At 48.5% G+C, this 21,675-nt stretch overlaps 1 protein-coding gene across 2 annotated transcripts; it reads left to right on the top strand.

Annotated features, from left to right (window-relative positions):
- The first annotated feature begins 8,077 nt into the window (after window positions 1–8,077).
- On the top strand, window positions 8,078–21,558 carry LOC120763041 (CCN family member 2-like). Of its 2 annotated transcripts, XM_040086035.1 has the most exons (6): window positions 8,084–8,197; window positions 14,009–14,072; window positions 14,152–14,222; window positions 18,124–18,375; window positions 19,347–19,555; window positions 19,727–21,552. In XM_040086035.1, the coding sequence occupies exons 2-6, from the start codon at window positions 14,035–14,037 to the stop codon at window positions 20,036–20,038; spliced, it is 882 nt and encodes a 293-aa protein (XP_039941969.1). In that variant the 5' UTR covers window positions 8,084–8,197; window positions 14,009–14,034; the 3' UTR covers window positions 20,039–21,552. The 2 variants fall into 2 exon arrangements, with proteins under 2 accessions (XP_039941968.1, XP_039941969.1); XM_040086034.2 differs by having other exon boundaries at window positions 8,078–8,197; window positions 14,009–14,222; window positions 19,727–21,558.
- Window positions 21,559–21,675: the final 117 nt, after the last annotated feature.

Here is a 21,675-nt window from a genome sequence, read left to right as displayed (position 1 = left end):
GTGTGGATTGATGCCACAGGAATGGCAGAGGGACAGCTCCTGTTGTGGCGTAACTGAGGATTCATCCTGTCACAGGCACAGCAGCTTCATGTGTATCCCATGGGAACATGAAGGAGCAGGATGCTCTAACATGAGAGGGGTGAGCTTTGGGAATGCTGACAGCATCTTCTCTGCTGGCTATAGGCCTTCAGGCAGAGCAGGACCTTGATCAAAAGAAGCCAAACTGCCAGAAGGAATAAAGATCCAGTGCTGAGCTGGAGGTAGCTGGCGGTCTGCAGTGCAGACATATGCTAAGAATTATTTCCAAATTATTCCCTGAGTGCCAAAAGGGAATCGAGGTCAGATGTTCAACTGGTGTAAACTTGTGTAGCCCTCCTGGGTCCTACCTCTGATCCAGTTTTTTTAGCTCTCTTCAGACCTCAGGTTCCTTTAGTGTCCACAAAGAAACTCCAGATTCCCTGATAATGGATGATTTTTTCTTCTCTTCCTGTTGAAACACACCAGCACTGTTTTGAAATGGTCACTTAGGGTCCTAACTGGAGAGCATCTTCCCCATGCACACTGCTCACTGAGACAGCGTATTAAACTCCACATGAACTCGGGGCCCAGCCACAATCCAGGGTATTCATGGGGTGAACGTCTTCCTGTAAAGGATGTGGAAGGGTGATGCAACCTCTGTAAAGCCCCGACCCTCCCTCACATCCACTCACCTCTCATACACACGTTTTTGTGATTATTTCACTTATGAGGGACTGGAATAGCAAAGACAGATCCTGGCTACCTCTCCATTCTGCAGGAAAGGGCAGGCTTTCACCCTCCCTCCCATGTTTGGAGGGGCCCTGGGGAAAGCCCAAATCCTGCCAGGAGAATATCAGCTTTTCCACTACAGCAAAAACATTCTGCTGTCCAGGCAGAATGTTTCAGGGGACACACACAGAGCCCTAGCAAATAATGCCAGAGCCAGGAACATTTCTGTGGGTTCTGAAGGTACTGCGTGTCAGTTGACCAACAGCTGCCCTGGCAGGAAAAGCTTTTTTGCCTAATGTCATTGAAGCTGAGCTTGGCTCCACAGGGTTCGACCTCCCCCATCTGATTTTGTGAGGTTAGGCCATCTTGGGGTCAACTTTGTAAAAATCTGAAAATCCCCCAAAACTTGCTTTTTTCACAAAGCATTTTGACCTTGCAGACTTGCCTCTCTCTGCCAGGCAGGACATCAACTTCCAGTCTAATACACCAGAGAGAACATTGTGAAATGACTGTGCACAAAGAGGCATTGGAGTAAAGGTGATTTGGGGCTATTTGCTTGGCCAAGAAATGGAACGAGCTACAGCTTTCTTTTACCTGACTCCTGGCCATATTGCAGGGATCAGGCTGGAAAAAACCCAAGTGACTGTTAATCACCTAAAGTCTGCCTTCAAGTCCATCTTGTGCACCTCTGTTGCCAGATGAAATCAAGTTTTTGAGGGGAAAACAATTTAGAGATGAAAATTATTGGTTCAAATAACTTCCTTAAAACAGCAAAAACAACAGACTGAGGCTTTGGAAAACTGATTTGAAAATGTCTATTTTTTCATATCTGAAGTCAAATGGCCAAAATAGTAAAAGTTTAAGTAGTCTAACAGTGGCTGCTTTACAGTGATTGGGAATTTAAAAGACAGTGTGGCAAAAGCTGTACTGAAAACAGAGGTTCTGAACTTGAAGTGTTTTAAGCAGATTTGTAACAGAAACACTGTTATACATAAAATAGTATGAAAAAGTGCAGCATTTGTAATAACTTTCCACTGCTACTACTAAAACTGTCACCTCTAAATATATCAAGGGGGTTTCTACCACCAGACAAGTTTCTGGGAAAGTGAGCCAGGTGAATTGTGTAGGAAAAGAGTCCTCTCTGGAGAAGAGTCAAACTCAGCTTGTGTGAATTTGGTCTGTCTGAAGGCAGTGATGGCTCCAACTACAGACAATTTCATTTTTAATGTGTGTAAAATCTCATCATTCCTATAACAAGGCTCTTGTGACTCGTCCTTTCTTAAACATTTGTGAAACTTCAAAAATATCTATTAGTAAGGAAACAAATGAAAAAAAAAAAAAAAAAAAAAAAAAAAAAAAAAAAAAAAAAAAAAAAAGACCAACCTCATGGATGTCTGTCTGTAACCACAAGAAAAAGAATTACAAACAGGCAAGTGAAAGTGTCACACTTAACATTTCCCAAATAATTTTTAAGGTTTGTTAATTCAGTTTGTGCAGTCCTTTGGAGGAAGACGCTGTTCTTTAATCAGCAGGCTTGCAGCTGATTTCAGAGGTGTCTATTACATTCCAAGGTTAACAATCCCTTCAGCTGAGAGAAGTTCCTGCCACCCCAAAGGTGCCAGCCCTTTGTTTCAGGGGGCTGGAAGTTAATCAAGGATTCCTGTGCTGAGATTCTTGTGTACAGGAAAGGCTGGGAGAACTGGCCACTGACCTGCTTATGTCTCCTGGTCTCTGAAATCTACCCCTCTTCTCTGTTCTCAGGGCTGGGTTGGGCTGCAGGAGGACCAGATGATGCGAGAGTCCTTTCCACTTACATTATTCACTGACTCCATGTAATGAGCTGGAGTCATTCCAAACTTGAATGGAAAAGGTGTGGGCAGGCTCCTGTTGGAATCTCAAATCCCCTGGAATCCCCTAATGAAAGCCACACACAAATCCTGGGAGGCCACCCACCCCTCCAGGTCCTCCTAGGCTGCCAGAGTTCAGAGACCTGTTGCTGCCTGTTGAGGTTCCTGAGATGTGCAGCTGGTGTGAATTACAGAGCTGTACCAAAGCTATTTTGTCTGAGTCCTGGATTTCAGGGCTGAGGTCTTAGGCGATGATAGAGGTCCTTGGAGGGATGGGATCCAGAGGAGAATTCCTCCTTGCACCCTTTTGGATAGAGCAGTGTAGACACAGGCACTAGAGGAGACTCCTGGTCCTTGTGGCAGAGCTGCAGCTTCTTCAGGAGGTGCCAGACCCCAGTGTCCATAAAATGGGATGAGAAAATGCAGCATTTGTAGGAAGATCCAGTAATGTTATTTCATAGTCCATAACTGGAGAGATGTCCCTTTGTCCCTCCTCTTTCCCAAGCCATCCTGCTCTGCCTCTCCTGTGCAGGTGTTGAGGACCAAACTGCCCCCCCGAGACACAGAGGGGTCACAGACACTGCCACTGTGCTCCAGAGGAGTCCTGTGGCACTGGCAGCATCCTTAAATGATCCTGTCCAAGTCCACCTTAACACGCCCTCCCTCCCTGAAGTTTTCCTTTGGGATAATTAAGCATTCAGTAAGTTAAGAAGTGGAAAAACCTGAGGAAGCATCTGTTTCACAGCTGTTTCCTCCCAGGGCTTGTTCTGCAGTTCTGTGCAAGCCCATGCCTTGGCACAAATTCTGGCCATGATGGTGACTCATACTTGTATCTAAACATCCAAATTTTGCAGTTGTTAAGGGTCTCAGGGGATCACCTGCTGTCATACTGCAGTCTTGTTGCACAGATGTTCTTGGAACTGCTGAGTTTCTCACTGTTCACCTGTTCTGAAACAAGGATCCCATGCTTTGATAACTGTGGTTTGGTGTCTTTCCCCTCTCTGGTACTGCAGACCCAAGGTTTGCATCCTGCCAAGATCAGGCTTCAGAGTGGCATTTATTTTATTCCTATAAGAGAACATGTCCTTTTTCTGGCCAGCTGTGTTGGAGCACCATCTCTTTCTGAACTTAGGATGTTAAGATTGTTTACATATATATATATATATATCTATTTATATACACACATATATAAATTATATTATATTATTATGTTATATTTACAAGGACATCAGCAGCCGCCTCACCCATCCCAAATGTCACATCCCTTGATAAACTTCAATGTCCCAATAAGCCCTCAAATACAACAGTTCCTCCCAGAACTAATATAACTGTGGATTTCACAACTCTGCAACCGTGGACAAAATTTGCCCCCTGGCTGACATCCCTTATGCTATGGGTATAGCAGTGTGGTCTCGGGACTGTGTGTCTGGCAAGCCAGGCAGAGGGAATCCCAGCTCTGCTGGAGCCAGCAGGTATTTCTCTGCAGTCAGCATTTCATTCTAGGGCTGTGCTGGCGTGAGGAGTGGGTTATTTTCCTGCCCTTTCCATCTGTAGGGAAGGGAAGCCTTTGCACCCAGGTTGGAGCTAGACAAGGTGAACACTGAGCCTTTGCTGAGCTCTGGTGCTGCATTTCTGTGGCACTTTCTTTTGACAATTTACAGCCACTAATGTGGTGCTACAGCTGATGAACTTGGACACCAGAGCCAGTGATCTCAGAAGGCTGTTCAGGCGCTCCAGCTCTTCTCCACTTACTAAAGGGAGCCTAGAGAGATTAGGCTACAAATGGAGATGCCTTAATTAATTGTCTATCAATTAGACAGCATGAATCTGACCCTAAATATCCCTCTAGGCACAATGAATTAGCGCTGAACTTAAACTTGGGTCTAGAAGAGCCCTTCTCAGCTGTTAATTCTCTGGGAACCATGTTGAGCCCCAAAAATATCCAGGAGTGTTTATCTGTCTTGCCCCGAGGCACATGAAGCAGCAGAACTCCTTCCCAGCCTGGCAGCAAACACACAGCCTTGAGAGACATTGGTGGGTTTTGCTCTGTTTCAAGTAATAAACCACAGATGGGGAAACCACCAGTGGCACTGGAGTCCCGTAACCCTGCACCAGCAGGGGAGAAGTGAAAGGGCCCAGCCCAACTTAAGAATTGCATTGTATCCTCAGAGTGGAACAAAAAGCAGGGAAAGGATTCCTCCATGGCCCTGGATCTGGCACTGGTGACCAGCCTGAATGTGAGAGCAGGATGCATCAAGCAGGCAGCAGTGGTTGGGTAATGGCCAAGGAAATGGGACCCCCTGTGTTTCTGACCATCAAGCTGGATGGATCTCACCATCTCTGCTGGGCCAAGTTCGTGTTTGGTGTCATCAGGTTAAAAGAGTTTGACATCAGCAGGTTGAAGGAGTCCCAAATGGGAATGAGGGCCTGTCATCCACTCCAGAGGTAACTTTTGCCAGGACTGACCAGCTGTAAGAACACAAACCTGCTGCAAGGCTCCAAAGGCCACCAGTGTGTCCTGGGGGTGACCAAGCAGCTTTGGGATGGGACAGTGCTGAAGTCACTGAGGACTGAGTGAGCACAATTCTCTGTACCATGCTGCATGTAGCAACTTTTATTTTGGCTTCTGCAGGCAGAGTGCCATGGGGAGAGATCCTACTGAGCCAAAAAACTGTGTGTGTGCTTGCCTTCATTTTATTCTTTGGCTTGACATGATTTTTAGCAATTATTTATATGTCTGCTTTTCAAATAACTATAAATCCAGGGAAGCTGCTGGTTGGGTATAGTGACTGAACCCAGAAGAACGTAACAAGGTGTATTAAACACCCACTATTTTTTGCTTGGGGGAGATTTTAAGCAGGGTTGACATCTTTACCCCTTCACTCGAGGCAGCTCAGGCAAAAGGAAGAGATAAAAATTGGTGCTAACTTGGGTGTTTCCTGCCTTTGATCATTCTGAGTCACTCAACCATCATGCTCTTCTTTTACCTCTGGGCATGTCCAGTGGGGTTAGCAGCTCAGTTCTAGCATGAGGGGTAGTTTTGGTTGTCCCAGTGCCCCAAGAAGATCTTGGACCATGGGTAGAGAGAGCTCCCAAAATCAAGGGATCTCCAGCTGATGCTTCTTCACATCCTGCTCGTATAACCCAAGAGGGGGCTTAAAGGAGAAGCAGGACTGAACTTGGTATGTTTTATTGCTCTGGGAAGGTGGAAGCATTCAGGTGCATGATGATGAGAAGCTTGGAAAGGATAGTTTACGATTGAATTATTCTTTACTTTTGTTGTAGGTTGAAAACTCAATCAGCCATGGTAATGCTGGCTTACTGCTGAATATTCCCCACAGAAATCCTGACAAGTGACACTGGGATTCTGGCTGAACAGTTCATCCAAGGTCACACAGCAAGTTCATGTTAAAGCAGAATTTGGAAGATCATGGTTTGAGGCGTAGCTGCAGCTTCTTATACAATCAGAGAATCATGGAATGGTTTAGGTCGGAAGGGAACTTTAAGCTCAGCCAGACCCACTCTCTGCCATGGGCAGGGACACCTTCCACTATCCCAGGTTCCTTGAAGCCCCGTCCAACGTGGTTTTGGACACTTCCAGGGATAGGGCAACCACGGCTTCCCTGGACAACCTGTGCCAGGGTCCCACCAACCTCACAGGAAAGGATTTCTTCCTAATATCTAATCTAAGCCTGTCCTTTTACAGCTTAAAGCCATTCCTCCTTGTCTTACTGATGGACAAAGAGGAATGTCTTATTCTTGCAGAAGGAAGAATGGATTGAGCAACACATTAGACACTGTCCTTTTAAAAAGCCACAAATATACCATCTTACCATCTTCAGAGGCCCTGGAGGGCTCAGAATTCAGCTGGAGTTTATATTCTTGCCATCGTGAGAAAATGAGACCAGAAGTGTGCAGCACTTTATCCCTGTCTTACTTACAAGCAGCAGGAGCAGCTAATTTTAGGTGACAAGAGAGTTCAGGCCCTCCAGAAGGAGAAGTAATGTATCTCCAGCCAGACTGCCTGGAGCTCTGGAGCTCTAAAGTGCCTGAGGGTGGTGGACGTTTATGCCATCTCCAGAACATTAAATCTTTTGTGTGCAGACGTAATCCTCTCATGTGCCATGAGCAGAGGCGGCTGCCATGGAAGTGATTGTGAAATCCTCCACCTTATGGAAGAGGAGTAGAAGGTGCATCTGGGGTGTTTTGCACTGTGCTAATGCTCTCCAGCTCCAAATCCCAAGGGGATTTCCAAATGCTAATTAACTAAGAGCCAGAGTTTTCTGTTTCCAGCAGTGGAGACACAGGGAGCATGAAGGCTGATCTGGTGTTGCACAGTAACCTGAAGGGACCTGGACGAATTGCAGGACTTGATTCTCAGCTAAACTGCCCTCCCTTGGAGGCAGGAAGGAAGGAGGCTGAATTTAAATAATCCACTACACACTCCACGTGTTTTTTTCATTTTCTGTCCTGTTTCCCTGCACTCAGCTGGGACAGGTATGTGCTGGGACTGCATTGCACGATGCCTGGGCTCCTGGCCTGGCTTTGTATCGGCCCAAAGAAGGTATCATCCCTTGCACCACTTCGCCCTGGGAAAGCTCCCTGACCCTAAGGAAAGGCTCCATCTTTCTCAAGTCACTCCATACGCGCAGAGGCTCCTCTCCGGTACCCAGCTGCTCTGTCCCACCCTGGCCAGCGAGGACTAAGAGTGCCCTCTGCTGCACTCTTCCTCCTTCCATGGCAGTGTTCTGCTTGCTCTTCGGGAATAAACAAAACGACTCTTTAACACACAAAACAACTCTTTCATGTTCTAAACGTCTGCCGCGCTGGCTGTGCATAAGCCTGGTGCTGTATTTCAGCAGCAAACGGAAAGGATCATGACCTGAGATAAAGATGTGAGAGATCCTGCATCCATCCCAAAGCACTTGGGAACTACTGTCCCTTAAAACTTTCATCCAGGAGCTTTTCATTGCCTTTTAAAATACGCAGCTCCTCATGCAGGAGTTCTAATCACGAAACTTTCATTCCCCAGAGCTGATAGGAGATGCACAGCCAGACGTGGTATCGACAGCACCAAAATGCCCATCCCTCCCTCCTGCTCAGACTCTGAACACCACAAATCTCTGTTCAATCACTCCTCAGCTCTGGCAGCCCAAAAGGAACGGTTGTAGGTAGGGAAACGGGGTTTGTGTCAGGACAGCTGTGCCAGGCTTCATATTCGGAGGTACAAAGAGGAAAAATTAAAAAATATTAACCCTGCTTTTACTGGGGTTTGATTTACTCACCTGGAAAGTAACCAAGCTGCAGGCAGCGGCGGCAGCCCCGAAGCCGCCGGAGCCGCAGGAATCCGCTCCGCTCCCCGGAGCTCGGGCAGTTTTTGTGGCCCCGTTGCGGGCTCGGTTCCAGCCTGTCACTCAGAGCGGGGCCCGCCCCTTCCAGAGGAGATTTAATGAGAAGCTGGCGTACCACTTGCTCCACAGGGACGGGAAACTGCGAAAGGTGCAGGGTGCTGGTAGATTCCGCCCTTCCCGGTACTCGGGATGCCTGGCAGTTTGGGGACAGCGATCCGGACCCTGATCCTGCTCCTCCTCGCCCCTGGCTGGGTACGTACGGCCCTGCAGCACCTCTGCTTGGGCACCGCAGCTTCTTGCTTCGATGCATGCGAGGGCTTTGGGCTGAGAGACTCTTCTTGGCTGCCACCTCCTCCCAGGTTTCCGAGGGAAGCTGGTCTGGGAGCAGAGTGCTACAGACGCGCTGGGTAACTGAACCACGCTGGGGGCTGCCCCAGGGAACGTGTGCCATCCACGGGTCTCAGATCTCCTGGCCCATGGGAATGGATTTTGTTTTCTCCCACTTCTGGAAGCCAGAAATCGGTCCTGGTCTAGAAGTGGGAGAAGAGAGCAGAGAGAGGGGGAAGTCAGTGAGTTTATGTCATTGCAAAGAGTAACAGTCTTGTATCCCAATTTGTCACCATCCTTCCCCAGCTGTCACTGAATCCACCCATGTGCTCCCATAAACAGTGACCCCGAGGGGAAAATTAGACTGCAGCTTCTCCAGAGCAGGATTTGTGCCTGTTTTCCTGTTAATAGAAGTTTTTGAGAGCGCAGCTGATTCCTCTTAGGACATTTGTGTGCTGTTCTTGTGCCAGTAGTATCAGGAATGCCACTGCCATCATTAAATGGCTCTAAGTGCTTTTTGGCTCAGTGGAATTGGGTTCACAGAACCCCTTGCAGGGTTTTTTGTGGTGAGGGAGGCAATCAGTTCCTGGTTGGTGGAGTCTGTTGGATTGCTCCTGGCAGTATTTAGTGTGTGCCAGCCCCTTTCCTGCCAAGAATGTGGACTGGGCTGCGATCTAAGGGAAACTGCTGCCGTTTGGGGTGGTGGTCTTGAAGTCTTGCTCTGGCTCAGCTTTGGTAGCACCATGTGGCTCAAATAAACAATAACAAGCAATCCCACCACTTTGACCCTTGGTTACCACTCTGAGACTGGTGATTTTACCTAAACCTGCCAAATGTCTCAGAAATGGGAGTTTTGACTTTGAGCATTAGGTTGGATTCAATGACCTTAGAGGTGTTTTCCAACCTTAATGACTCTGTGATGGTTTGTGGATTGAGGGAGGAGAAGAGAGGTGCTGCTCCTGAATCTGCCTTCTGTGTTGTTCAGAGGTGGGAGTAGCTCCCAGGACTGCTGGGAGTTATGTTTAGGTTCATCCTGGGCAGGTCCCCGTATCCCTGTGTTCTGTCTGTGAAGGGGGTCCCTGGTTCTGGTCTCTCCAAAGGAGCTGTTGTATAAATGTGCTGCAGCAGCTGTAGGAAGGTGCTTTGAGAGCCTGAGATGGAGACAGAACAGGGGTTATCCACAGTAATTCGGAGTCTGAAGAACGAATAGCTGTTTTTTGGCTGCTTAGTCTTGGGGCATTAAAAGAACCAGCTGGGTGTTTATTATATCACCTCTACCTTGCAGCATTAACCCCTGGCTCCCACAGCTCTTTGCAAACACCCACCTCAGCTCAAAACTCCCCTTTTCCTGCCCTCTGAGTGCAGTCATGATCCCAAACACATTTTAAAACATCCTCTTTGGTTTAGCTCCCTTGGCTGGTTCCCTAGGCTCCTGTGGACATTGGTCAGGAATGAGAAATCCAGACAGTGCCAGGGGCCTGTTGCAGTGGTAGGAGCTCACGTTGCAGCACTCGTGCCCTCCTGAGGGTGCAGGAGAAGAGGTTTTATGTAAATATGAAGCAGGAAGAATATTCTCAGTTTTACTTACCCTGCAGATAACTGGGTTTGGTCCTGGCAGTTGGGAGGGAGCTTGTTCTGGCTTGTCAGCTGAGCAGATGGTTCTGGGGAGTCAGAGGTGGAGAACACAATGGAGCAGAACAGAGGAATCCTCTGGTGTGAGTGTTGGCACTTCTGGGGTGGCTTGGCCATCACTCAGGGGTCCTGGGAGTCCCACAGCTTCACATACAGTGTTTGTGATGGATGAAAGAGCTGTCAGCAAAGCCAGAAGCAGGGAGAGTCAACATTCCAGGTTTTAGAACTTTCTTAAATCTATGGCCTTGATCTCTGACCCTGGTTTTGTTCTGCTGCTCTCAAGTTCACAGAAACGTTCAGCAAACCTCAACAGAAGCCGGGTCAAGGTTGTAGTGAACTTGAAGTCACGAGCATGCCCAGTGGAAGTAGAAGTGAGTTTTGGGGCAACCCTTTCTGCAGAGAGAAGAAAATGAAATGTTCTTTGAGTTGAATCCCTCTGGACCCAAGTCAGTGGCAAGCTATGTGGAAGTGCTGGGCTTTGTGTTACCTTTGAGTCTGCAACAAAGCCCTGACAGTCCAATCCTGGCAGTTCTTGGGAACAGTTTGTGGAGTTCTTTGGGGCAGTTTTAGGGAAGTTCTTTGGGCAGAAGAACCAGAAGCAGTCCTTGGAAGGAATGCAAGGTGAAGGGTGCAAAACCAATATAATCCACTGTTCAGCCTCTCGGAAAGAAAATTCAGTAATGGAGGGCTCAAGGAAGTTGGTTCAACATTGACTTTTTCCCAGCTATTCCCAGCTTGAGAGCCTCCCTGGCCAGGCAGTTTTTCAGTGCTCTGGCTGCTGGGTGTGTGTGAGCCAAACCCCATTCCAGCTCATTCCCTCCTCTACCAGGCCTCGGAGAGCAACGGGAATTATAAACAGCTCATGCTGACTTTGCTCACCAATAAAACCAGCAAAAAACCAGCAGACAGGAGTCCCAACACCTCCTAGGCAATGGAGGGAGACATCTGAGCTGACTGGTGGGAGCATCTGGGAGTATTTAGAAGGGTCCTGAAAATCATGATGAATTGGGCTTTTGAGCTGATGGCTGGGGAAGCTGAGGTACAGCATAGGTAGATGCAGGGTCACCCAGCTGGTCTCTGATATAACAGTGATCTGAATCCAGTTGTTCTCCTGCAGAAAAGCAGCTGTGATACAATGAGGAAGTGAAGCTGCTGTGAACAGAAGGTAAAACCAGGTGGGCTGGTTTATGTGGGTGAGTTATTAAGGAAATAACTAGTGCCAAAAATGATTAATGAGGGTGGGAAAGAAAACACACAGAATTGTAGAATCATGGAATGGTTTGGGTTGGAAGGGATCTTGAAGACCAACCAGTTCCATCCCCCTGTCATGGGCAGGGACACCCACCACTAGACCAGGTTGCTCTAAGCCCTGTCCAGCCTGGTCTTGGACACTTCCAGGAATGAGACAACTCAGTTGGGTTTAAAGCTGTTGCATTCACTTATCCCAAAAGAGCTTGTTTTGGTTTGGATTTCAGCAGGAGAGCTATTTTGAGAGTGTTTCTTTCTATAGCCTGTGGCTGACACTGCATTGGAAAATGCTTTGTTACCATTATTTTTTCTTAAGTGCATGGATTACATCTTAATATAGATCCCATGTTAGGAATGCTTTGTTTTTTGTGTGATCTCATGTACCCCCCCCCACTCATATGGGACTGAATAACACATTCCTTGGCAGCTGCAGCAGCTGCCTACATGGAAAAAAGTAGGGAAGATTTCTGTATTTTTAGTTCTTTTAATGCACTTCAGCAGTTGGGAATTGATTCCCAGGACAAGCCAGGTTCTGGTGAGTGGCTCCAGGACAGTCGGCTAGGAACAGCTGGGCTGCAGGCCGGAGAGGCTTGTTTCCAAAATATGTCCTGTTCGGAATTATTCAGGATAATTATGCTGATCCCTGCTGAGCAGGGAAACTCTGGAAGGACTCACCCCTTAGGACCACCTGAGGGAATGGCTGGAGGTGTTTCAGGAGTAATTTAGATGGATATTAAGAAAAGGTTCTTCCCCCAGAGCGTGCTGGCTCTGCCCAGGCTCCCCAGGGAATGGGCATGACCCCGAGGCTGCCAGAGCTCCAGGTGCCTTTGGACAATGCTCCCAGACACAGGCTGGGATTGTTGGGGTGTCTGTGCAGGTCCAGGAGTTGGACTCCGTGATCCTTGTGGATCCCTCCCAGTTTGGGATATTCCATGACTTTGAGGGAATGTTTAGCCCAATCCCAGTCCCACAAGTGCTGTGTTGGTGACACAGCTGTACAAAGAAGCTGTACAAATTTTCCTACTGTGATTGAGGACAGATACAATATCCAAGGAAGCTATTTCACAAGTGAGGGTTGGAAGGGATCTGACAAATGCAAACAGAGACGTAACAAAATATATTTTTTGACCTGTTCCAGGTGTGTGTCCCCCTCTCTGCTGCCCTCATGGCTATTACCCGCTCAGTTGCTGCTCTCCTGGGGTGACAGCAGAGCCGTGAGGGGTCTGCCCCATTGCATGCTTCTGTCTCCACCCTGCTCATAGCTGTGCAGGATCCCAGAGTGTTTTGGTGGCATCATCCACGTGCCAGGGTTGTGTCAGCCCTGGGTGGGAGCTGAGCCGTGTCCAGAATAGCAAAGTGGTGCACGGAGTGGGGCAAGGGGGAATTTGGATGGGCAGGGTCTGAATAGAAAACCAGGCTTGAGCTGGCACTGATGTTTCTGAGGAGGTTTCAGGGAATGTCCAGAGACCACACGTTCTGCACTGTTCACAGTCAGGGTGTTACATCTTGCCCAAGTCTGGGCACAGCCAGAGCTGAGCTGGTGCTCCTGCTCTGAGCTGACACAGGACAGGGATGGCACACGCTCAGTGACTGGGATGCTGGACACATCTGAGTTTTCCAGAGCAGATAAACCTGTTTCAGCTGTGGCCTGGTCTCTGTTTAGTGTCTGAACTGTCCTGAGGCCAAGGGTGGCTTTCAAGGGCTGTCCAATGAAATGCTGCCAAAGGGGGGCATCTGTGCATTCATAAGGTCTCAAGGAAGGTTGGTTATGCTGTGGTCCTTGGAAAATGGAAAGGAGAGGGCACATGGAATAAGGATGAAAGTGTGAGATGCAGGGGACAAAATGGAACTCAGGAGCTTCTAGGCTGTGTGAGAAATGACTGCTCACTTTAAAATTTTCAAAGGTTTATTAAACCTTAACAAACAAAACAAAGGACTGAATAAGGAAAAAGGGCAGGCTCTGGGAGTGTGATCGACTGCCACAAGCTCATCTACAAAATGGCTGCTCTGCCTTTTATACCCCTGGTGTTATATCAGGTAACCCTGGCCTGTCCCAAAGCTCTTCTTGCTGTCCATTGGTGGAGACTGCTTTCTTGCACCTGGATTGGAAGGCAGATGTTGTCTTGCTGTGGCCCTCTACTTACAAACTTTTCCTGTTCTCCACTGCCCCATGCAAGGGGCACATGCACACGCCCTCCCTGCACACGTCCCTGCCAATCCTGACAAATCAAGGCTGTCCAGTGGCAACAACACATAGGAGGGGAAAGGGGACTATGGGGAGAACAGAGGACATATAAACAACAAACTACAATAACATAACCATAACTCAATAGAACTTCTCTTAAAATCCATACAATAGTCATCCCTTAATTGTGAGAGCCAATCATCACGTTACCCATCTATAACAGTTAGTTTCCAGAATCCCCACAGTCCCCACCGCCTGGCTTTGGGCAAGTCCTGTTGTTGTGCTCATCACTTTTCCAGCTTCCACTGGAAGCCTGACGCTGGTGCAGAGGCTTTGATGTTTGTCCTGTGTAAAAGCTGGAATTTCTTGCTGTTAATGATTACTACTTTATTGCTTCCAGGGAGGGTGAGCTGTGCAGGGGACTCTGAGCTACCACTTGTCCTATTTGTTTTGGCTCTGCTTCCAGAGGCATCTCTTTTGTTTTTTCCTGTTGAGCTCCAGATGTAATAGGGATGAGAAGAACATGAGTCCTTGGGAGCTGCGCACACCCCTCTGCAGCAGGGCTGTCCCCTCTCTGGGGTGTCTATGCTTGCAGCAGAGCTATGTTTTTCCTTTCCCTGCCTGGCTGCCTTGCGAAAGACTCACTTTCTCCATGGCTTTTTGCCTTTCAGGTAGAACCACAGGCCTGCACATTCCCATGCCAGTGTCCCTCCAAGCCTCTGCAGTGCCCTGCAGGTACCAGCCATGTGTGGGATGCCTGTGGCTGCTGCAAGGTGTGTGCTCAGCAGCTGGGTGAGCTCTGTTCCTTGCACAGGCCCTGTGACCATCACAAGGGACTCTACTGCGACTTCTCCAAAATCCACAGAGGCAGCGGGATCTGCTTAGGTGAGAGCTGCAGGTTCTGTCCTTGTGTGGTTTTTTCGTGGTGCTTCCCAGAACACCCATCAGAATTTCCTTGGAGCTTTATCCAGTGTCATGCTGGGAGATCGGTGTCATCCCTGGGAGCAGCAGATCCCCTGGCACGCACACAGCTGGCTTCCCACAAGTCCAGCCAGTCATGAATGGGGCTGTGGGACTCTCCTGTATCCAGGGGACATCCTCTACCCTTTGGGTTAATATCAGCAATCTGAGCTCTTACTGAAAGTACTTTTCCTTAGAATATCTCACCCCAAATCCCTCTGCCTTGTGCCAGGGGTGGGTTTTCTGCACTTGGCTGCTCCTATGCAAGAGGCAAAGTGTATTTCTGGCCATAGCGTATGGGTGGGAAGAGCTGAACAGCTCCTTCACCACATTGTGTCTGTGGAACATAAGGACTCCTGAGCCAGGTAATCCAAATGCAGAAACTGCTTTCTCTTCTGACACCTTCTTTCAGATAGAAAAGATTTTTTTTTTTTTTTTTTTTTTTTTTTTTTAAATTTGGTAGCTCCTTCTGAAGCAAGCAGAAATTATTTTGGTTTAGAGGAAAATAAAGTATTTCCTCAACCTCCTGGCCTTTGTTTGAAAGGAAAAAAAAAAGACTTTTCTGCCCCATCTCTGACAGGAACTGACCTTTTTTTCTTAAATTCAAGCTTTTCAAAATAGTCAGGAAGACCTAAGAGCTGGCAGTTTGGTATGAGTACTTAGGGAAGCGTTTGGCCACAGCATTGGATATCTCTGGAAACGATCCAGCACCAACCTGAGACAGAATCAGAGGATCATGGAATGGTTTAGCTTGGAAAGGATTTTAAAGCTCCTCTTGAGCCACCCCCTGCCATGGGCAGGGACATTTTCCACTGTCCCAGGTTGCTCCAAGCCTCATCCACCCTGGTCTTGGACCAGGACTTGGACTACTTCCAGTAATGGGGCAGCCACAGCTTCACTGGGCAACCGGTGCCTGGGCCTCACCAGCCCCACAGAGAAGAATTTATTCTCAATATCTCATTTATTCCTGCCCTCTGTCACTCCAGGCCCTTGTCTAAATGAGTCTAACTTGTTGGTGTTTGCTCCTTCAAGAAGTTTTTATGAGTTGTTTCATTTTCATTCCCCAGTTTTGGGGGTTTTTGGAAGCCATGTGAGCTCCTGGTACTTTCTGCAGGCACTGAGACACCTGAGAGCTGAGGATTGAAGCTTAATAAGGCAAACAGAGGTGTGATGACATCCAGCAGGTGTGAGCTGCATGCTGCCTCATTCCAAACAGCAATGAGGTGTCTGTGGAGGAAAGGCAGCAAAATGACAGGGACAATTTCCTCAGGAGTGTGGGAGTCTCCATTTCAAAGTCTCTCCATGAAGCCTTGAAATCCTTCTAATAAAGGTGCTTTGTATTCGCCACGACATCCCGGTTTGATCCAAACATTTTGGAGTAAGAGTCCCAGATCCTGCTGTGGAGGAAATCAGACTTGCAGCCACAACTGTCCTTCCTGATCTTAAATGAGAAATTAAGGTTTTCACAGCAAAAACCCCAGTGAACACAGGCTAGGATATATCTCTAAAATAGGCTGAGGATTTGGGCTGTAACATACTTAGGTGATGTTTTTATTATGTCCATATGGATCTGTTGGAAGATGGGAGATTTTGGAGGCAGTAAGGGAAGCTGGAGAAGTGAATCAGAGGAAAGGAAAGAAAAGATCAATGTTTTGACTTAAATTTATCTAAATAAGCAAATGTGCTGGAAGCAGAAAGGAGTTGAGGTGCACAGGTATCACGGGAAAAGTGTCTTGGTTGAGACCGTCTGAAGGCTGTATTGGGAGAGATGGGAAGGGAACCATCAGAGGGAAACTTATTTTATATCTGTGTAATATTATCACATTCCACATATATCAAAGGAATCCTTTCCTTCCTGCAGAGACCTCGGAGTACCAGAAGGGTAGAGCAGATCCTGTTGTAACTCCAAAGTAGGTGTTCTACAGGTGGTAAGGGGTGCACTGGTAGAGCTTTATGGAGCAGCTCTTTCAGTGGTGCCATATCCCCAGAGGAAAAGGGCAAAAGTCTCCTTGGCTGGACTTGGTATTTGGGGGTGGATGGTGCCAGGCAGAGCTGGGGAATAAAGAGCTGGATCACTTCATGGGTGCTGTCTTTTTGGAGCCTTAATTTGATCAAGTGAGTGGGAAAGGGAGGTCGTGGAGGGTAATGAAGAGTACAACAGAGCAACTGAGTTTGGAAAACACAATCAAGCCCTGGTGCAGGCTGCTATTCCTTGGGAGGGGAGGGAGGATAAGGAACAGCATTATCCGCTCAGTGGGATGGGAGTGCGCTCAGCCTGAAAAACAGGGAGAGAGTGTTTAAAAATAAGTATGAATGGTTATGTAGTGGGAGGGTGGATGGATGGCTTCCACTTTAATGGAAAAAGTGAGGATTTTGAAATGTCTTAAGTTGGAGCACAGAAGTATTTTTATGCCTATGACATTGAAGAGAGTTGCAAGATGAGATGCCGGTCTGGATAGGAACAGTCCAGAAGGATTTGTTCCTCTCAAGGGATGGGGATGGGATTGAAAGAGATTCTTACTCCTTGTTTGATTCAAACACTTTCTGTCTGAAACAGCATCCCCTGAGTGAGCAAGACTTAGGGGAAAACAGATCAAGTTTCCTGGGAAGCCTCCATGAGCAGCCAAAAATCCTTCCTTTTGGTAACATCCCCATAGAGGTTTGCATGGATTTTTTTTAATGCTTGGGTTTTTTTTAAGGTTCAGGATTGCAGAAAGCAGCAGCTGCTGAAAACGGTCCAAAATCAGGATTTCTGCCCTGTGAACAACTCTGAGATTTCAAAATTTAATTTCAGGCTGAAACAAAAAAAATACATTTTACATATATATATTTTAAAAACTTCAAAACTTTCCATGACTTATTTAGAATACTCATTTGGCTGTGTCAAAACTTTCCCTTTCCTTTCAATCAAAATATTTCATCTTGATGTTTATAGTATCAAAATAATTACGAGAGCAAAATGGTTTCCTCTATGGGTACTATCACATGGATATTTTGGTTGAGCATATAGGAAGTCTTTCACATCAAATAGCTCAATTGGTTCTTCTTGAAAACATTCTTTATCTTGATCAGGTAAGAGGTTTCTGCTGGAAAACTTCCACTGGGAAAGTTCTGGCTAATGCAACTTGACACCGTTGTTATGCTTGCAGAGTAAAGGTTGTTGTATTGTGTCAGATATTGTTGAGTTTCCTTTTCTTTTTACCCATTTAAGTTCTATTGGGAAGGAGGGAGAGACTGGTAGGAGGTCTGGAGATGGGAGATCCAGAGATCAGAAGGGAGAGAACTGGAAAAAAATTGGGGCTGGAAGGAGGAAAAGATTAGTGCATCACAGCAGGGCCAAAAAGGTCATCAACCCAAAGCATCATTTTACTTTGTAAATACCATTTGCATGGAGGAACCAGCTGTTCTTAGAAGAGTGTTGCCTTTTGGTATCCCACAAGTATTGAGGAGCAAAACCATGCTCACATGCCATGTTGGGAATGCTTCTTGCATGGCACCACTGACCAATCACTCTGAGATGGTTGGGAAGATCTCTGAGAGAGAAACAGGCTCTTTACAGGCACCAAAGACAAAACCAAACTTAGTAGCTTGTCCAAGTGGAGAAGAAATTTTTCTAGAGAATTTTGGGAGGAGCAGCACTTCTGAAAAATCAGTGTCAGGAACAGCCTTAGGTCCAGGGAGGCAAATATGAAACCAGCAGTAGGGTGGCAGAGGAGAGGAGAATGGGCCCTCCTCAGGAGCTCTGTGTCCCCAAGGCACAGAGGGGCTTGTCTGAAGGGCTTCAGCTTTCTGCATACTCCTCCTACCCCTCCTCCTCCTCCCCCAGCTCATGAGGGTGCAACATGTGACCTGCTGGGCAAGATCTACCTCAACGGGGAGAGCTTCCAGCCGATGTGCAAGCTGCAGTGCATCTGCATGGATGGAGCCATCGGTTGCATCCCGCTCTGCTCCGATGACCTGCGCCTGCCATCCCCAGAGTGCCTCAACCCCCGGAGAGTGAAGTTCCGCAACAAGTGCTGCGAGGAGTGGGTGTGTGAGGATGGCAGCGAGGAGAACCGCTTTGGAACAGCCATGGCAGGTCAGTGAGGCATGTGGGATAAGACCAGGAGCTGTTTGCTGGGGAAGAGGGGTGGATTTGGGGCACCGACTGGTTTGGGGCTGGGGGTGGCTTTGTGCATCGTCATGGTGGGGGTGAGTACCAAGTGTTGGATTCCAGAGCTAAAACACCAGGTCCAGCCCACCCAGCTGCTCTATCACTCCTCTTTCCAGCTGGACAAGGGGGAGAAAATAAATGAAAAGTGCCTTGGAGGCTGAGATAAGGCAGTTTACTAAAGCAAATGTGAAAGTTTGCATGTGCACAAGCAAAGGACAAAAAACAAAAAAACCCCCGATTTATTCTTTACTTCCCATCATCAAGCGGTGTCCAGGCACTTTCTGGGAAGCAGGGCTTCAGCACACAAAGCGGTTGCACCAGAAGGCAAACATTGTAAATAGCGAATTCCCCCCTCCCCCCGTTCCTCCTCCTTTCCTTAGCTTTTATATCTGAGTTGACATCAGATGGTCTGGAATATCCCTTTGGTAAATTTAGGTCATTTGTCTTGGCTGTGCCCACTCCCAGCCCCTTGATCGGGGGGAATGTTGGAGAGACGTCGCTGATGCTGTGCCAGCCCTGCCCAGCAGTAGCCAAAACCACTGGTGTGCTACCAACACATTTCCAGCTCCCAGTGCAGAGCACAGCACTGGAATGGCTGCTCTGGGAACATCAACTCCAGCTCAGCCAGACCCCATACAAAGTGAAAACTCAGTGGTACTATGGAAAGGCTCCTGTGTCCTGAAGTGTCACAGCAGACCTGGCTGGAGCTGGGCTGTGTAGGAAATGGCCCCTGCTCACCTGCATCCCTTTCCTTCCGAGAGGCCAAGCATCTCATGGGGTGGGCCAGACTTTGCTGCTGTTCCTGAAGTGTTAAACTGAGTTGGGAGCAGCCACGGGACTGCCATTCTTTGTCCAAAGCCCTGAGCTTTGCCTTGTGTCTCTTCCTCATGGCTCAGTTTTCAGGGACGATCCAGCTCACAAGCCGGAGCTGAACAACCTGCAGGAGAACTGCCTGGTGCAGACCACAGAATGGAGCACGTGCTCCCAGAGCTGCGGAATGGGCATCTCCTCCCGCGTGACCAACAACAACCCTCAGTGCCGCCTGGAGAAGGAGACTCGGCTCTGCATGGTCCGGCCCTGCGACTTCTCCATGGAGAAAGCCAAGGTATGGTGCTGGAGGAGAGGGGATGCAGCACCCCAAATGCTGGGGACAGCAGGGGCTCGCAGGGTTTGCTCTGCACTACCACTTCCTCTGTGTTGCATTGCCCAGTGATTGGGTCAGAGCACAGGCCTCTTTACTGTCATGTCCACGTTAATCTATCTGCTCTCTCCCTAGAAGGGGAAGAAGTGTGTGCGGACCCCAAAGCAGCGCCAGAGCCTCCACTTTGAGTTTTCGGGGTGCATCAGCACCCGCTCCTACCGGCCCCGGTTCTGCGGCAGCTGCTCAGATGGGCGCTGCTGCACCCCGTTCCTGACCAGAACCGTGGACGTGGAGTTCCGCTGCCCTGAGGGGGACTTTTTCCAGAGGAAGATGATGTTCATCAAGATGTGCTCCTGCCACTATGACTGCCCCCGAGACAATGACATCTTCCTGGCCACGTATCACCATCGGATGTCTGGAGACCACATCAAGACTGAGCAGCAATAGCCCTGTTTTGTCAGATCTGAGGTGTGCAGGAGGGCTCTGCAATGCTTTCGTGGCTGTGTCCCAGGCCAGTGCAGCCTCTTGCCCTTCTGTGAGGGGCTGTGCCTTCCACGGCAGCACTGTTCACACCAGTGGTCCCTGTGGTTTTCCCAACGAGCTGAGGGGGAAGAGCCCCAGCTGCCCCAGCCCCCTGACCCCCACCCACAGTGATGCAAAGGTCAGTGAAGGAACCAGAAACAGGCCTGAGCTGCAAACTTGATTCATATTCCTACTGGCCAGAAGGGAGAGTGGATCAAAGTCATGTGGTCCTACCTGTCTCCAGCCCAGAGCACAATTCCTGATTCAGACCCCAAGAGTTCTTCCAGCATGAAGTGGGGGTGGACCAGGCTGCCAGACTGAGATGTGTCCCCTGCAGGCGCTGCTCTGGGCAGCTTTTAGTGCCTTGATGAGCATTTCATAGAACGATGGAGTGGTTTGGGTTGAAAGGCACTTAAAAGCTCATCGTGTTTCAACCCCCTGCCATGGATGGGGACACCTTCCACTGTCCCATGCTGCTCCAAGCCCCATCCAGCCTGGCCTTGGGCACTTGCAGGGATCCAGGGGCAGCCACAGCTTCTCTGGGCAACCTGTGCCAGGGCCTCACCACCCTCACAGGGAGGAATGTCTTCCTAATCTTGTCAGAAATGACACTGAGATGGGAGAGGGACTGGACCCCACAAGCTCACACATGCATAGTGAGGCTCCCGGTGTGTCAGCGCTGGAGTCTTTGCTCTGCATGTATGTGAGTAGGAGGAACACTGTTCAGCTCCAGTCTCCCTGGAGAGTTTAACATACTGGCAAGAGAAATTCTCATATTTGTAAATGCAGCAGATCCCATCTGCAGTTACTGGGGCAGTGCCATAGGGAGCTGTTGGCACTGGCATCTCCAGCGGTGGGATTCCCTCCTGGCCAGAGTCTCTCTGCCACTAAGGATGACATTGCCAACCCATAGCTCCAGGAAGCCAGCAGCCAGTGCCAGTGGTATGTCCAGCATCACCTTGGCGGCTCTGTGGGACTGCTAAGGTCTTGTCAGGTCTGGAAAAATCTGATTTTTAGCAGAAATGTCCAAGTACAGGACTTGATCCTGTTTCTTAAATCATCCCTGCCTGTCACCTTTTGAAATCATGAAGAATTCCTGTTCCAGCCAGGCAGGAGCAGCAGCTCCAAGGCTTCACCTCACTGTATCTTCCTGTCCCAAATTAGAGCCTGATGCCAAGGGACAATCCCAGCTGTCCCCATCTGCTGCCCTGAACTTCCAGGCTGCTGACACACCAGTTCAGGGCCCATGTCCCATCCCATCCCAGCCTCAGCCTCTGTTCTTTCTCTCAGCCTGCGGCAGCTCGTGAGCCTTCCCCCTCCTGTAATCAATTGGTACTGTAAATAATTTATCTGTTTTTTCTGTTTTTAAGGCCTTTGTACAGTCCCAGGATCCCACTGGCACAGCCCTGCTCAGGCTGTTTCCCCTTTCTGAGCTTCTCTCCTGCCATTCATATGGTTGCTGAGCCTCAAACCATGCTGAGGTTGCACTTTACTCAATGTTAATAAATCTTTATTTTTTTATATCTTTGAACTCATCCCTTTGTGTGAGGCTCCTGCCTGGT

Source organism: Hirundo rustica, chromosome 25 (assembly GCF_015227805.2).
Source record: "Hirundo rustica isolate bHirRus1 chromosome 25, bHirRus1.pri.v3, whole genome shotgun sequence".
NCBI classification, from domain to species: domain Eukaryota; kingdom Metazoa; phylum Chordata; class Aves; order Passeriformes; family Hirundinidae; genus Hirundo; species Hirundo rustica.
This window is presented reverse-complemented; position numbering and strand designations above follow the sequence as displayed.

Excerpts from the sequence above, each read along its gene's own strand:
- LOC120763041 (XM_040086034.2), top strand. The coding sequence starts at position 8,135 with ATGCCTGGCAGTTTGGGGACAGCGATCCGGACCCTGATCCTGCTCCTC. Across the intron at positions 8,198-14,008 it reads TCCTCCTCGCCCCTGGCTGG|GTAGAACCACAGGCCTGCAC; the intron begins GTACGTACGGCC and ends TTTGCCTTTCAG. Across the intron at positions 14,223-18,123 it reads AGGCAGCGGGATCTGCTTAG|CTCATGAGGGTGCAACATGT; the intron begins GTGAGAGCTGCA and ends CTCCTCCCCCAG.